Source organism: Nansenia antarctica (assembly GCF_963989245.1).
Source record: "Nansenia antarctica genome assembly, chromosome: 2".
Lineage (NCBI taxonomy): Eukaryota > Metazoa > Chordata > Actinopteri > Argentiniformes > Microstomatidae > Nansenia > Nansenia antarctica.
In genome coordinates this window covers 5,596,931-5,613,943 of record NC_137675.1, presented here as the reverse complement: position 1 = coordinate 5,613,943, position 17,013 = coordinate 5,596,931, and the positions used below count along the sequence as shown (strand labels likewise).

The window sequence follows — 17,013 nt, the reverse complement described above, 5'->3', positions numbered from 1 at the left end:
TTCACAGTGCAAGGGCCACTGCTGTTCTCTGGTGTTCGCTGAGGTAAAAAGCGGAGCGTTAGATCTGCTGGTTCGCGGCTCCCTGAGTCAAGCCAGGATCGCCTCTCCCTCCTCGGCCCACAGCAGGTCCAGGGCCTCTGCCTGCCTCTGCTCCCGCTGGTGGATCCTCCGCAGCCGCAGGATGTAGAGCAGGATGGCCAGCAGCACCACCAGGATGCAGGCGAAGAACAGGTAGTGGTTGTAGACGAAGGAGAAGCGCAGCCAGCTGGGGTGGGCCTGGCGGAACGCCTCCTGCTGCAGGTCCCTGGAGGACGTGGGGAGAGGGGGGGGGGAGACATGGGGAGGGGGGGGGGGGGACATGGGGAGAGGGGGGGGGGGGACATGGGGAGAGGGGGGGGGGGACATGGGGAGAGGGGGGGGGGGGGGACATGGGGAGAGGGAGACATGGGGAGAGGGGGGGAGACATAGGGGGAGGGGGGGAGACATGGGGGGAGGGGGGGAGACATGGGGAGAGGGGGGGAGACATAGGGGGAGGGGGGGAGACATGGGGGGAGGGGGGAGACATGGGGGGAGGGGGGGAGACATGGGGAGAGGGGGGGAGACATGGGGGGAGGGGGGGAGACATGGGGGGAGGGGGGGAGACATGGGGGGAGGGGGGGAGACATGGGGAGAGGGGGGGAGACATGGGGGGAGGGGGGGAGACATGGGGAGAGGGGGGGAGACATGGGGGGAGGGGGGGAGACATGGGGAGAGGGGGGGAGACATAGGGGGAGGGGGGGAGACATGGGGGGAGGGGGGGAGGGGAGACATGGGGGGAGGGGGGGAGACATGGGGAGAGGGGGGGAGACATAGGGGGAGGGGGGGAGACATGGGGGGAGGGGGGGAGACATGGGGGGAGGGGGGGAGACATGGGGAGAGGGGGGGAGACATAGGGGGAGGGGGGGAGACATGGGGGGAGGGGGGGAGACATGGGGGGAGGGGGGGAGACATGGGGAGAGGGGGGGAGACATAGGGGGAGGGGGGGAGACATGGGGAGAGGGGGGGAGACATAGGGGGAGGGGGGGAGACATGGGGGGAGGGGGGGAGACATGGGGAGAGGGGGGGAGACATGGGGGGAGGGGGGGAGACATGGGGGGAGGGGGGGAGACATGGGGAGAGGGGGGGAGACATAGGGGGAGGGGGGGAGACATGGGGGGAGGGGGGGAGGGGAGACATGGGGGGAGGGGGGGAGACATGGGGGGAGGGGGGGAGACATGGGGAGAGGGGGGGGAGAAATGGGGGGAGGGGGAGGGGACATGGGGAGAGGGGGGGAGACATAGGGGGAGGGGGGGAGACATGGGGAGACATGGGGGGAGGGGGGGGAGACATGGGGGGGAAATGGAGATTTTTAAAAATTCAACCTTTGTCATTGCAGAGCACAACGAAATGTATTTTTCACCCTAGACACAGGTTCAGCCATAGTCAGCGCGCCTGGAGCAACTCAGGCAGTGGTAGGCACCCTAGATATGATGCCAGCAACCCTCCAGTCACCAGCTCACATCCAGTTGGTAGTGACATCAGTGTGTCATTGATTTCTATGCAAATCCCTATAAAGACCCTATAAAAACATGTGATTTGTTTAATTTTACCGGTAGTTAGTGTTCTAAAACTTTTGACCACTTGTGTGTGTGTGTGTGTGTGTGTGTGTGTGTGTGTGTGTATATACAAATGTTACATTGTGTAACATGTGTGTCCAGATTAGAGTAATCATGTGATAGCTATGGTGGATTACGATTACGATTGGGTTTTCTCAGGTGTTCCATCCAGGAAGTCATCCTTTCTGCCCGCCTAACTACTATGGGATCTAGAGCCTTCAGCCGTTCTGCTCCCCGCCTCTCGAACTCTCTGCCACCCAACTTACGCAATATTGACACTCTCACCACTTTCAAATCCTGTCTTAAAACACACCTTTTCACAATGGCTTACTTGGTTTGATCTCCTGTATTTTGTTTGTTGTTATATCTGATTTTGCTGTTTTTATCTCTCTTTTTTAATGTTTTGATATGTGGTTTTAAACTGTCCGCCCATAAATAAAATGTATTATTATTATGATTAAGTCCTCACCTGAGTGGCAGGAAGCGGGTTTTGAACAGAATGGCCCCCAGGGTCCACTGCACCTCCTTGTCGTAGACCAGCTGGGCGGTCCTCAGGCTGGGGTAGTCCTTAGGGAAGCGGAAGCCTGAGTGAAGCACCTCGTACATCCAGGCTGACTTAAAGCACTGGTTCCTGTCCAGGGGAACAGAGATATGATGACTAAATAATCATACTAATGCTAAAAATAATAACAGTGATACATTTCTTGTTGTTAGCGGCCTTTCTGGACACCGAAAATCCCTTTTACAATCAGATAAAAGATAATAAAAGTTTGTGAGATCTCCGTTTAGGGTAGTTCAGAGATATTGAGCGTCAAAGTTTTTACATTCCATGTTTTGTGAGATGGAACCTTTGTATTTTATTAATTACTAACTAAAACATTTCAACATTTTAAAAATAACACCACACAGGCATTAATAAACACCTAATGGATCAGATTAGGTAAAAAAATCCATTTTGACAAAAATGGAGATAGAACCTTATAATTCTAACGTCACGAGATGTTAAAAGACATGACAGGTTTCAGTTTTACTGTTATCAAAGAATAACAAATAGGTGAGCTTTCCCAGTTAAAGGGATGGAGTATTTTGAAACATATAACAAAAATAAAGATCTTTCTTCTGTGCTGCTGCCGATCAATTCAAATGCAGATTTCTAACCACACAAGCATTTTCATACCGTTGCGCAAAGAGTCTCTGGCCACATGGAATCGCGTATTAGGGCGGCTGTGGCTCAGGAGGTAGAGCCGCCGTCTAATGATCGCAAGGTTGGCAGATCGGCGGTTCGAGACCCGGCTGGCCACATGTCGAAGTGTCCTTGGGCAATACACTGAACTCCAATTTGCTCCCAGTGAACTCCAATTTAAAAAATCCCAGTGAGCGGGCCGGCGCCTTGCATGGTAGCTTGCCGCCATTGGTGTGTGAATGGGTGAATGAGAGGCCGTTGTAAAACGCTTTGGATAAAGGCGCTATATAAGTGCAGTCCATTTACCATTTATGTATTACAGGATCGTTCAAGTACACTGGGCATGCACGTGCTGCAGTGACTCTATGAACCCGATAGAGGTCGCTTAAATTCACCATTCAATTGGTTGCACAATACTATTGGTGACCGTATCTTTAATATTTCATCAGCATTCTTTGCGCACGCATACAGGTTACACACACATACAGATAACACACGCATACAGGTTACACACACATACAGATAACAAATGAAGTAGGTCCTTTAAGCTCAGGCATTGGTCTTCCATTGTTTATCATTCGCTGTTTTGATTGAAAGTCACATTTTGAGAAGTCTTTAAGGTTAGATATAACGTATTTCTTGAAACTCTCCCGTTAAATGGGGTGATACCAAACACATTGGAATGTATACGTTATTAAACTGTGTAACTTTAGTTGTATGAAAAGAGACGATGCATAATTAACTTTATACAGTTAGTTCCGACCAAGAAATTTGATTGGATAAGAAGCATTCCATGAGTGCCGATATACAGTATAACAGCACTGGGACTTTTAACTATATGTATCACTCCACCGCACAGGTGTTCTATTAAATGGCCGTTAATTAGACTACATTAACGGTCGTTATCTAGCCTATCAGATTATCTATCAGTGTGTCGTCAACCAGGAAGCGGTGCTGCGAGCAGCAGCGGGGGGGGGGGGGGCATCACTTACGGCCGAATATCTCCGCGTCACAATGGGTTAGAATTCCAAACTAAAATTCTCCATGACCAGAATAGCATGCTGAACACACTGAACTTTGAATGGAGTCTTAGTCATGTACCGTTAACGAGATAGAATAAGAAAAGCATATTTTTCTATGCCGCTATGAGTACACCGACCAACGCGACGCGGTGAACGTAGAACGTAGAACTAGAACGTAGAACTATAAACTTGGAGACCCCTTACGTAGGCTACATAAGCTACGCACGTAAATTCGACGCAGAACTTTAAATCGGCCGTGAACACTAGACTTCAGGGCACAGGTAAAGAACTAAAATATGCAGTTAAACCATCGACAACAGCACAGATAGGCTATATCAGAAAATTAAGTGACAAATCACTTTAAAATTAAACTAGTTTGGTGAGTTTGTCTTGAGGTGTTCGCTTACTTGAGTCTGGAGAAGTCTGCTTGCTGAGAGAAGAGCTTGCTGTCCAGACGTTGTTTCAACGTCAACCACTGGGTGGCGCAGTAGTCCTACAGAACAGCCAAAACTAGGTTACTTACACTTACATTTCCATTGTTGGCATGTGTAGCAGACTTCCTTTATCCGAAAGCGACACAACAACTACGTTTGTCTAAGTAAGTGAATCATCTAGCCATCAGTCATCGCGAGAAAGAGTAGTCTATACTTCTCTGAAAGATCCCAGAGCTAAAACAATTTCACAAAACAACTCCCTACCACACTCCCCTGAGAGCACACCTATGGTTGAACCATACCCTGTGACCATGTCTACATTCACACAACACAGGGGAATGAGAGGAATGAGCACAGACTTGTGTATGTGTGTGTGTGTGTGTGTGCGTGTGTGTGTGCGTGTGTGTGTGGTTACCGTGGCGGCTCTGAGGTACTTGTCGCTGTCGTACGGGCCGCCCATCCTCAGGACGTCCTCGGTGCAGTAGAAGAACTCGGAGAAGCCATAGAACTCGCTGTTGCCGAAGTCGATGGGGGCCTGGTACACCCCCCGCGGGGACATGGTGCCGTTGTGGAGCCCCAGGAAGGGCCGCACGGCCCCCCGGCAGAGCCCCCAGTCCCCCTGGCCTCTCAGGTGGAGGGTGTGGCCCTCCCGCTGGACCGCGTCCGACAGGCCCACGGGCAGACAGGGGTCCAGGTAGGGCGTGTCCTCGGCCTGGCCCGTCAGGACACCCGTCAGCCTGGAGGACAACCAGGAGGGTCACAGGGTGAGAGGAGGACGACCAGTTAAAAGAACCAAGGCGTGGAAAATCAAGGTGTGGAAAATCAAGGCATAGAAAATTGAGGCGCTTTAGAAACATTTCGCAAGTGGATTGATATTGATCATCTGTTCAAGTTAGAATAAGGTGAGGGAGTGAGTGAGTGAGTGAGTGAGTGAGTGAATGAGTGGGAGAGTGAGTGAGTGAGTGAGTGAGTGAGTGAGTGAGTGAGGGAGTGAGTGAGGGAGTGAGAGAGAGTGAGTGAGTGAGTGAGAGAGAGTGGGAGAGGGAGTGAGTGAGAGAGTGAGAGAGAGAGTGAGTGAGAGAGTGAGAGTGAGAGAGAGAGTGAGTGAGTGGGAGAGTGAGTGACAGAGAGAGTGAGTGAGTGAGAGAGAGAGACAGTGAGTGAGTGAGTGAGTGAGTGAGTGAGTGAGTGGGAGAGGGAGTGAGTGAGTGGGAGAGGGAGTGAGTGAGTGAGTGAGTGAGTGAGAGAGAGAGACAGTGAGTGAGTGAGTGAGTGAGTGAGTGAGTGAGTGAGTGAGAGAGAGAGAGAGAGAGTGAGTGTGTGAGTGAGTGTAAGAGTGAGAGAGTAAAGTGAGTGAGTGAGAGAGTGAGAGAGAGAATGAGAGAGTAAAGTGAGTGTACCTGTTTTGGGCGAAGGTGCTGTTGACCAGCTGGTCCTCATAACGCTGGCGCGCCATGTTCCCCCCGAAGCCCAGGAAGGTGGTGACGTACACGCGGTAGACGTGCTGCGTGTGGTCCACGTCACAGCCCAGGTTAAACTCTGCCAGCAGGCTCTTACCAGCCTCCTCCTGTAGGGGGAGACAGAGCACATTAAGGGATAAATACTGCACTATTCTACACCTCAATTGAAGAAGAAAAAAAAAACACCCAAAAGCTGTTTGGGAGAGAACTCATTTAATATAAGCACATTGTCTGGCTCCACAAGATAAGGAGAGAAGTATAGATACAATATCTGTCTCCACAGGCTCCCGATCAAAGAACGTATCCAATTCAAAGTACTCCTCCTCACATACAAAGCCCTCCATAGCCTGGCACCCCCCTTACCTGACTGACCTCCTTCTCCCCCACCGCCCTACCCGTACCCTCCGATCCTCATCCATTGTTCCCCTCGCTGTCCCACCCTCAAAACTCAAAGGCTTCGGAGACCGTGCCTTTTCACGAGCTGCACTCCGCCACTGGAACTCTCTCCCTCAACCACTCAGAGACTCACCCTCACTCTCCACTTTTAAATCCCACCTCCAAACCTACCTGTTCTCCCATGCTTACAACCTCCCCTACCCCTAACCATCTCCCCTAACCCTGCCACCCCCCCCCCCTCCCTGGACATGCATACAACCTCCCCTACCCCTAACCATCTCCCCTAATCCTGCCACCCCCCTCCCCCCCTGGACATGCATACAACCTCCCCTACCTCTAACCATCTCCCCTAACCCTGCCACCTGTGCCATGTCATCTGTTGCTTGTTGTTTCTGTGTTTTCCGTTTCTTCCATATTGTCAGCGTCTTTGAGCCTCGGAAAAGCGCTATATAAATATAATGAATTATTATTATTATGATATCTGTCTTTATGGTTAGGTACAGTCTAGCCCCCGGTTCATGGACAGGCTCCGTTGCATGTAATGTTGCTCTTTAGTCCATCTCACAAGTTCTGCGCTGCCTTCCTAACCGAACACCCTGGGGCCTGTTCTAGGAAGCAGCATCAGTAAAGGTACTTGAGTCATATCATTATGAAAGAGTATGTCATATATATTAGGGCTGGGTTCAAAAAATCGATTTCCCGATTCTGAATCGATCTTCATTAAATGAGCGATTATCGATTCATAAATCCCGAGATCGATTTTTATTTTTTTTTTTTTTATTATTTTTTTTGCTTGCAGCTTCAACCCGCAACGAGATCTCGTGGCCAGATCTCGCGCTACAAGAATTTATCATATCTCACGCAACGTGAGTTCTCAACACTAAAATCTAAAAACATGGCGATGGCAGGGACACTCAAGTCACCACCAGGCTTAAAGTCAGATGTCTGGCTGCATTTTGGATTTTAAAAATGTGACGATAGAGATGAGCTGGACAAAAGCAAAGTCATATGTAAATAAAAAGTACATTCATGTAACTGCTTTGGAGTCAATTCATTGATATGTTTAACAATGCTACATGTTATAGGGTTCCTTGAACCATTTATAGCATTAGTTCTGAGAATCTCTTCATATTCAAGCAAAACATTTATATTGTAACTAGATCGAATCGGAATCGAATCGAATCGTGAATCGAATCGAATTGGGAGCTGTGAATCGGAATCGAATCGTTTTGGGAAATCAGTGGCGATACCCAGCCCTAATATATATGTATGTTTTAATTATGCAAATGCAGTGCCCGCCATGAGGATAAGACAGAGGAAGCACTTTGTCTCCTTTTTGGAGCTCTGTACTCATTCACCCCCCCCCCCCCCCCCCCTCTTATGAATTCACTTCTAAATGTATGAGGGAGTGCACACTTGCACACTTCAAGTAGCGACAGTACCCTCCATACAATAGGTATTGGAAAGTGCCCTTCATAAGTATTCTTGGAGCGCTGTACTCCCAACAGTTTGGATTTGAAATCAAAACAATGACTGTGAGATTAAAGTAGAGATTCCCAGCTTTAATTCAATGGGTTTGTTGAGAGAATTAAAAAAGAAAGCATGGGATTAAAGCTGAGAACCTCTACTTGAGCCTCCACAGTAATTGTTTTGATTTCAAATCCAACCTGTTGGGAGTACAACGGTCATAGACCTTTTCTTGTTATAAAGAAACGGTCTATGATGCATTGAAATGACATTAAACTAAGATAATAAGATGGTTATCATAATTTTTCAAATCTTTATTAATAAGTGATTACAGAAAACGTTAATGACATTTGTGGCTGTGTTCCGCATTAACTAGAGCGAAATAACATTTCTGTAGATGATTCGCAATGCATGCCGGAGGGTAGGGTCATGGCTCCGAATCAAACGTGCCCCCCAAATGTCTCCAAACGGAGCCATGGATAGCCCTCCCCCTTACCCCTAGGCCTCCATGAAAAATGAATTGGGACACCCCTACCCCTAAACGTGAACGGGCAAAACAGAGCCAGAGGGGTGAATTGGGATCTGGCCTTAGTCATCAACCTCATGCGTTTAGAAGTCAATTCATGAGGAGGGGGGGCGTGAATGATTGCACACTTCAGTGAGAAGGCTACAGAATCCGACAGCATCCGTTTGTTGAAATGATCCATAAAAGAGGCAACAACAACATGTCGGGGTGCCTCCTCCTCCTCCCTTACCTGCTCAGGAGAGCTGAAGGTCACTGCGCTAGGCACCTCATAGGCTATCTGCAGAGAGGCTCCGCCCATGTCCATGATCCCCACGGTGCGGCGGCGGTTGATGGTATCGTGGTTCAGCGACCCTGTGGTGACCTCCACCATGGTGTCTTCTTCTGAGAAGAACAAATGAAATCATTCCCAGAACCGTTTCACTGGAGGGGGTTGATAAGAGGGCTGCTGGTTAAATGTCAATATGTACAGAATGGGCTGGGTTTCGGATAGAGATTCTCCGCTTTTTAGTCATGCTCCGATATATAAAAGAGGCTAATCATCGGCTTCGTCTTTGCTTTCGACGTGTTCAAAGGTTACACCTTAAATGCTCCTCCTGAGACATCTACTGCCCCTCAGCACTGCGTCTCCTGAAGACACCTGCTTTTCCACTCTACTGTGTCCCTAAAAACTTCTATTGCCCCCCTTGTACTGTTTCTCTGTTTCTCCAGTGTCAAAAAAAATAATCAAATAAATAAATAAACTAGGTTTAGAAGAAGGTTTTTCCTTCTATCAATGGCCCCGGGCCTGAGCTGGATTACTCTTCCTGCTACGACTGGTGGATTGATGATTCACTTGCTTAGTATTCAAATGTATTGATTGTAAGTCGCTTTGGAATAAGGCGTCTGCTAAATGCCAAAAATGTAAATGTAAATGTAGGAAGGGGGGGGTGCACACCACGTCAGGAAAGTTAGAGAGTAGAGAATCTGATGTCACCTAAACGTTCACTTGACACTTACCCTCTTCTGCGTGGTCAAAGCGCCCGAGCACAAAGTTAATGCCGATCCACGCATACACACCTGAGGGCAGAGACACGGTATGAATGCCACACAATCATAGGATCGATTGATTGATTGATTGAAAACCTTTATTGTCCCCAATGGGGAAATTTTGTTGTCAAACAGCTCAGTTAGGGCAGAAAACATTCAGTACAGAAAACAGAAAAACATTCAATAAAAAACATAAAACAGTGCAGGCTCAATAAGTAAAAAGTTCCAAAAGTTCCATCTCCAGGTCTCCCCCACCCTGCAGGGCCTGGTTGTAGAGTCGGAGTGCAGCTGGAATAAAGGACTGTCCAAATCTTTTTGTACTTTGACGGGGGAGAACAAATCTGTGGCTGAACTTGCTCCTCATCCCTGCCAGCTCGCAGTACATCGGGTGGGAGGGATTGGCCAGCATGGCCGCCAGTTTTTTCCCCATCCTCTGTTCTGCCACCACCTCTAGGCTGTCGAATGATCGAATGGAATTGACCAAAGTCATAGAAAGTTTGTGAATTGAGTTGATAAACACACAGGCCTACCGGGTGCCTCGTTCAGCAGGCCGCAGACGTTTATGCTATGTTTATTTATTATACGAAAACGGTCATATTTTTGGAAAGACCAGTTGGGACGTCGTAGCAACAACAGTGGGTGATTGGGTGTTTGCTGCACCAAGTCATGGCCCTGCGACGACGCTTACCAAACAGGAGCAAACCACTTCCGAGAACGTTCCAGAACCGAGAGAGAATGTGTCACTCGGTGAGTTTCGTTGCAAAACATGAGCACAACGTTTAGCCACCCTGAACACGGCCTGGTATGTTAGCCACCCTGAACACGGCCCAGTATATCAACTTGCTGAACAGATCTAAGAACAGCTTACCGCCCCCCCCCGCGCCGCTAACAGTAACCATTAGGAAGAAAGACACACACAACTGACCTCAGGTCAGTGACTACGGGCTGGGAAGCTTCATCGTACGTTCTATCGCTCCAGTGCTCTCACCTTCCTGCTTCCCAGAGATCACCTCTGCGTGGGACCTGGAGAACAGGAAGTCAAACTCCAGGGGGACGTCCGTCACCAGGTCCTCCAGGATAGCAGCCTGATGACTGGGGGTTCGTGCGTGGCGAAGGTGAGAGTGAGTGAGTGAGCGAGAAAAGGAGGGGTGGTAGGAAAAGAGAGAGGTAAATGAGCACACCATGAACACAACATCATCAAAACCCTAAGAAGATCAACATCATTATTATTATTAATAATAATAATAATAATAATAATAATAATACATTAGACTTATATAGCGCTTTTCTAGACACTCAAAGAAGCTTTACAAACTGAAAAGATCGAGTAGTAATAATAAAAAGAAACAAAAAGGTAAATAGAAGAAAGTATAGGGGCCTAATTGAGGTAGTGCTGGGGACACATGGGAATGGGAGGGGGAGAGGGTTAACTGGTGAAGGCGAGCTTGAAGAGGTGGGTTTTGAGGGCCTGTTTAAATGTTGGGAGGGTGCTGGCCTGTCTGATGTGGTTGGGGAGGGCGTTCCAGAGGGACGGGGCTGCGGCTGAAAAGGCCCTATCACCCCAGGTCCAGAGCTTGGTCCCGGTGGTCTTGAGGGAAATTCATAAAAAAATAAAAATTCCAGCTCTATTCACGACGTCGTCTCTCTACAACGTTTGAGTTGGTTTGCGCTGTCCTGAACGCAGACACGTGAGGCCTACCTTTTTTATTTTTATTTTATTTTATTTTAGCAGTCGCTTTTATCCAAAGCGCCTTACAATTCGAGATTATAGGGACAGCCTCCCTGGAGTAATTTAGGGCTGAGTGTCACTAGCGGTGGTGTTCGTGTTCCCAGGTGGGATTTGAACACTCTATGACCTTCTCTGATCAACAGTCCAAACCACTACCCCCCTACTGTAATCTAGTCCAGGAGGTCTAGTCTTAATCTTAACCTTACCTCTACTGTAATCTAGTCCAGGAGGTCTAGTCTTAATCTTACCTCTACTGTAATCTAGTCCAGGAGGTCTAGTCTTAATCTTAACCTTACCTCTCCGACAGCAGCCTCATGCCGGCCGTACACAGGATGTAGAGGGGCGTCTCCTTGTGCTTCTTCCTGGGCACGTGAGCGGCGGCGAAGCTGAGGAGAGGCTGGAGGTAGTCGCTGGCCTGGTCTGGGCTCAGAGCCAGGGACGATATGCCTGTGGGGGGGAAAGACGAGCACCAATGGATGGGCTGGTTTATGATGGAACGGTCTCCCCCCCCCCCGCCCCACCCCCTATCTCCAAGGTCCAAAGTGCCCTGCCACCACACCAGGAACATTACCTGCTGTATCTTATCTGACACGTCTGTGGCTGTGATAAAAACAGTCGACGTGTTCAACGAAACGAACGCACCGCAGAGAGAAACACACGGATGTTCCGGACATTAAGCCATCAACCAATCAAAGGTTGAGTAACGTTACACACCCTACGGAAGGTTGGCGGCGTCCCGGACAAAAGATGAAGATTAGTCCCTGGACTAAATGACCGTTTCCATGGCAATTCTCCATTGATTTTATTTTTTTGTTTGTTTGTTTGTCTCGGACTAGGTGTAATCTAGAGTCTGGGAAACCAACCCGACATGTGTATTCCACCTTTTCTTTTCCCAGGCAGTCTATCTAGAGCTCGGTACATTTTGTTTTCACGTGAAAAACACACTCATCTCGTGCGTCAGCTGTCAACACTCTAATCTGCATTCCGATAACACCGCAACTGTCCCAAAACTGCTGGTGCCGCTCCCAGCCAGACCAGGGGCTCCAATTCAAGAAATATGACAGGTCGTGACGTTAGAATGATAAGCTTCTATCTCCGTTTAGGGTAGTTCAGAGATATTGAGCGTAAACGTTTTTACATTCCATTATGTTTTGTGAGATGGAACCTTTGTATTTTATGAATTACTAACTCAAAAATGTCAACATTTAAAAAAATAACACCACACAGGCATTAATAAACACCTAATGGATCAGATTATGTAAAAAAAACACACCTTATATGTAATTCTAACGTCACGAGGTGTGCCTGGTTTTGGACTTAGTTCCACTGTGAAAACCAAACAAAACAAGCTGCAAGTATTTCTCAGTATTTGAGACATCCATGCCCCCCCCACTGACCCCACCATCCCCTCCTGACAGTAAAACTCTTCTCTTACCAGGTTTGATCTTCTTGACCACCGGGGTGCGATCGGGGTCCCTCATCTGGCGGATGTCCAGCAGGGTGTGGGGGTTCCCGTTGTGGGGGGGCCAGTAGTAGACAAACACCCTGCTGCCACTGCTGCCACAGTCCACCACTATCCCATAGTTCAGTGCGTGGTTGTTGACGTCCGTGGACTCCATGGTCTCCGCTATAGAGAGGTATCTAAAGGAGAGGGAACACTTGGTATTACTGTACATTCTGTTACAGTGTCATTTGACTGTACATTCTGTTACAGTGTCATTTGACTGTACATTCTGTTACAGTGTCATTTGACTGTACATTCTGTTACAGTGTCATTTGACTGTACATTCTGTTACAGTGTCATTTGACTGTACATTCTGTTACAGTGTCATTTGACTGTACATTCTGTTACAGTGTCATTTGATGGGTCATGCAAACCCAGAAAGGATGATACTGTTTAGAGAATGTCTAAAATATTCTGAAATATTCAGAATGATTATGGGGGTGCATGGGTCAGTGTTTCCTCCTCCTCCTCCTCCTCCTCCTCCTCCTCTTCCTCCAGAGATCTCTGCTGCATCACTCACTTGTTGACGCCGGCCCTCCTGTGTGGGGGGCCCCAGAGCTGGGTCTGGTAGAAGCCCAGCAGCAGCAGGGCGGAGCAGGCCAGGAACACCACCAGGAACACCCTCTGCCTGGGCACGCAGCCCAGGGACAGCAGGGAGACGCTGCAGTACCAGGAGGCCGGCAGGCAGGAGAAACTGATCCTGGAGAGGAGGAGGAGAGGAGAGGAGGAGATGAGAGGAGAGGAGGAGAGGAGAGGAGGAGATGAGAGGAGAGGAGGAGAGGAGAGGAGGAGAGGAGAGGAGAGGAGATGAGAGGAGATGAGCTGTGTTCATTGTTCGAGCAACAGATTTACCACTTATCATGTACAGTTAAACTAATAACAACACACACACACACACACACACACACACACACACATAAATCAAGTTACACAAGCTCTCATAAAGTTACTCCATGACATCATACAAATAGCACCTGTGACATCTTGACACATCTAACATTCTGCGTGTTCTATGTGTTTTAATACATATAGTGGGATTCTAGTTATAGTTATTTAAAACATATACAGAGAGATTCTAGTTATAGTTATTTAAAACATATACAGAGAGATTCTAGTTATAGTTATTTAATACTGACAGAGAGATTCTAGTTGTATAATACATGTATAGAGAGTATAGATTGAACTACTAGATTGAAATCAAGTGCAATACTGAAACACAACTGTGTACATTTCAAACCTGCAAACTGCGACACTTTAAATGAATGTGCAATAACACTATGTGCAATATGACAACCCTAGGGTACATAAGGTTCAGAGATAGGAAATGTTAGAATAGGTATAGCATAGCATAGAGTACAGCACAGTGTTTATTTGTATAGTATAGTGGATAGTGTATATAGCCTTTATTTATGTAAACCAGCTCTTTTCCCTTCTTGTTTTTAGTTTTCTTTCCTAGCACCAGGGGAGCCCCCCCTCCCAAATGTCGTTGTTTGGTACCTGTACTATATCAATGACAATAAAGACCATTCATTCATTCATTCATATAGTTAAATTGTTAGTTAAATATGTCAAAAAGACATAGAGAAGTTCAGGCAGTGTGTGTGTCTTACCGTGCCATATGTCATCTGTCTGTCACCTTGCCATGGTGGAAGCCCAGGTGGTCCTGTCCCGTGCTGCTGGAGGGAGGGCAGGTTTGGGTTCTCTGGAGATGGGAGACGGACTTAGACCATTTGGAAAGAGGCGAGAGGGGGGGGGGGGCATCCTGAATCATGACGAGTGATAGTTTTACTTTCTCTACCAGAACATTGCCAGTGAGATTCTTCTAAATTCAGTCTAGCGGGACGATATCGATGCTCATTTCACATGATTGAACTATTTAAAAACCTTAAAAAGACCTTTTAAGCGTTTGTTTTATGACAAGTGTATCAATATTGTAAGTGAACACTTTTTTTTTTTTTTTTTTTTTATGTATCAATAGTCTACTCTATCCCAAGTAGGTTCTATTTTTATTTGTGAATATTAGACCTCAAGGATCCAACTATTTGGCCCTTGGAATCTCTCATCGGTGAAGGAATTGGACCTCCAAAAGGACCTCCGCGATTTATAAACGGATTTTATTCTTCTCTCATCTGCTTCCACACCGGTGTGATATAATAAAGAACAGAACGGCGTTCTAACGAGACGTACCATAAACATGTCCCATATGAGGCCGATGTTATCTATTAGCGTTATGTAAGCTTCTTGCTTGCCTAACGGAAGAGACAGTATTAATAGCTCGATTCAGCCGCTGTAATAACAAATAAAATAAAAAAATAAAAAAACAATAGACGAAAATAATAACAAAAAATAAAATGTTGATTTATATGGGACAATAAACTGCAACAATGTATCGGACTAGCCGGCTTCCGGGGAAGGTCTCTCGTGTCACCAGTCGGATACGCGGATTTGCGGAACCTAGGATGGTAGGGGATGGTAGGGAAAGGTAGGGCAATACCGCTACCTGATTGGTTGGCGAAGCACTCGTGAAGAGCCCCCTCATTGGCTGGCGAGTCTCGCCAGCCAATGAGGGGGCTCTTCACGAGTGCTTCGCCAACCAATCAGGTAGCGGTATTGCCCTACCTTCCCCTACCATCCTAGGTTCCGCAAATTCGCGTCGGATACATTGTATCATCATCCATATGTTAGAGAACTCCAGTCCAGTAGGGTTGACGTCGCTTACCTCCAAACAACGTATCACTGCCTGGCTGTCACGCCATGGAAATCGGTGTCATCACATGTGGACCCTTTTCTTCTTCATATCACAAAAGGATGAGAAAGCCCATTCTCTCCGAGCGACATCTGATCTCCTGCCCAGAAAAATACAAGCACATTTAAATCCGCTCCGTTGCGTATATCCGGTGCACGTACGTAAGCCACGTCACGGAACGGTCACTGTCCAGGTGCTGAAGGACGCCACCGTGTGGCCGCAGGGGTCACTGTCCTCACCTTTAGTCATGTTTCCACAACACTTTGTCAACAAATAATATTGCGTTTCGAATCATGTTAATACAAAGCAGCCTATGCTGCTCTAAAGGTATGTCATTCCTTGAGCACTACACATAATCATATGATAAAACAAATAAAAATAAAGGTTGGATGCCTTTGACATTGTTTAAATACATTTCTTGGTGAACTGTTTGATGGTGTGGACATCTGACAGTGAAGAACTCCTTGAAGTGGTCAGTAATGAAGACATATCAGAAGGTGGATTTGCTGAGTATAGGTGATGTTTATTGGTCGAACAGGCCTGGGAGAAACTGTTGATAACGATTCAGTCATTTCTCAACAATTCCCCAGTGCATTCCCAGTTATTCTTATCTTGCCTTGGGCCAGGCTCTATGGACCACAAACACTCCGGGTCCCTCGAGATAACATTGTGGTATATTTTGACACAAACACACACATGAATTGTATAGTATTATCTGCCTTTTGACTTGCATAAGTTCTGTAAGATATTCTCCTGACTGTGGTGGGGGTAGGCTACAGTTTATGACTATTTGTTCCTAAGAAGCCAAATGGTCATCTCAAAATGGCTTCTTGTGATCTGTGCCCTACCCCCTGACCAATAACCTTAGGTGACATCATCTAAGTCTGCCAAGTTTTCACACCTCGAGCATCCCTACAGCCATTGTTGAAGCTATATTTGCATACCAAAAGGTATAAAGGTGGGAACAACGGTTTCTTTGGTCATTCCAGCACTGCTCTTGGTCATTCCAGCCAGCTCTCTCTCATTCCAGCAGGCTTCATCACCAGCTTCAGCTCTCCTTGTAAACTGTACCTTTGTTTAATAAATAGTCTTAAAACTCAGAAGTTTATTTGTGATCTATCTCAAACAAGTTACTTAAGAAGAAGCAACAACATTAAGGAGTAAAACATGGATATGTTGCGTTAAGCATGTTATAACACAGCATCAACCAGCTAGTCCATGGCTATTGTGACACAACAGTTTCGGCCAACGGCAAAGTAACACTTGACAAAGGCCTTTGGCCGAAACTGTTGTGTCATTAAAATGTACACTTTTTTTGCATCTGGAACAACGGTGTGCGTTCTCTCCTTTTCAACTATTACAACTCATTGTCAGTGTGTGGCCTATTGCTCAGGATAACTACTACCCCGCTTCTACATCTCAGCCTTTATTTACATTTAAAAAAAGAATAGATTCTCAAGTTTTGTTTGATGGTATTTGTGTGTACATAATTGGTTTCACCATTTAGGAATGACAACACTTTAGTCCCTTTATTTCAGGGCACCAAACGTAATGGGACATATTCATATAATGTCCAAATGAATCACTCATATTTAGTGTTTGGTTAACAATCCTGGATGCAATAACTGCTTGAAATCGGCAACCCACTGAACCCACCAGATACCATGTATCTTCTCTGGAGATGCTCTGCCAGGCCTGTACTGCAGCCATCTTCATTTGTTGTTTGTTTTGAGGTATTTTTTGCCTCAAAACTTTTCAGGAAATGAAATGCATGTTCATTTGGATTTAAATCTGAAGATTGGCTTGACTTTTGGGCCCTGAAAAACTCAATTGTGTCTGCATTTTGGTCCGATTTAGTTGGAATGCAGCTTGCTAGTGTCCACGCA

The 17,013-nt window shown here is 47.0% G+C and overlaps 1 protein-coding gene across 1 annotated transcript; it reads right to left on the bottom strand.

The window, feature by feature from the left end:
- On the bottom strand, positions 1-15,235 carry LOC308151244 (ectonucleoside triphosphate diphosphohydrolase 7-like). Its single transcript, XM_080524075.1, has 13 exons — positions 15,101-15,235; positions 13,992-14,083; positions 12,902-13,081; positions 12,313-12,518; positions 11,174-11,324; positions 10,137-10,240; positions 9,119-9,178; positions 8,352-8,503; positions 5,674-5,840; positions 4,689-5,010; positions 4,247-4,332; positions 2,104-2,265; positions 1-304 (listed from the first exon to the last, which is right to left on the bottom strand). The coding sequence occupies exons 2-13, from the start codon at positions 13,997-13,999 to the stop codon at positions 88-90; spliced, it is 1,815 nt and encodes a 604-aa protein (XP_080380201.1). The 5' UTR covers positions 14,000-14,083; positions 15,101-15,235; the 3' UTR covers positions 1-87.
- Between the last annotated feature and the right edge of the window lie 1,778 nt (positions 15,236-17,013).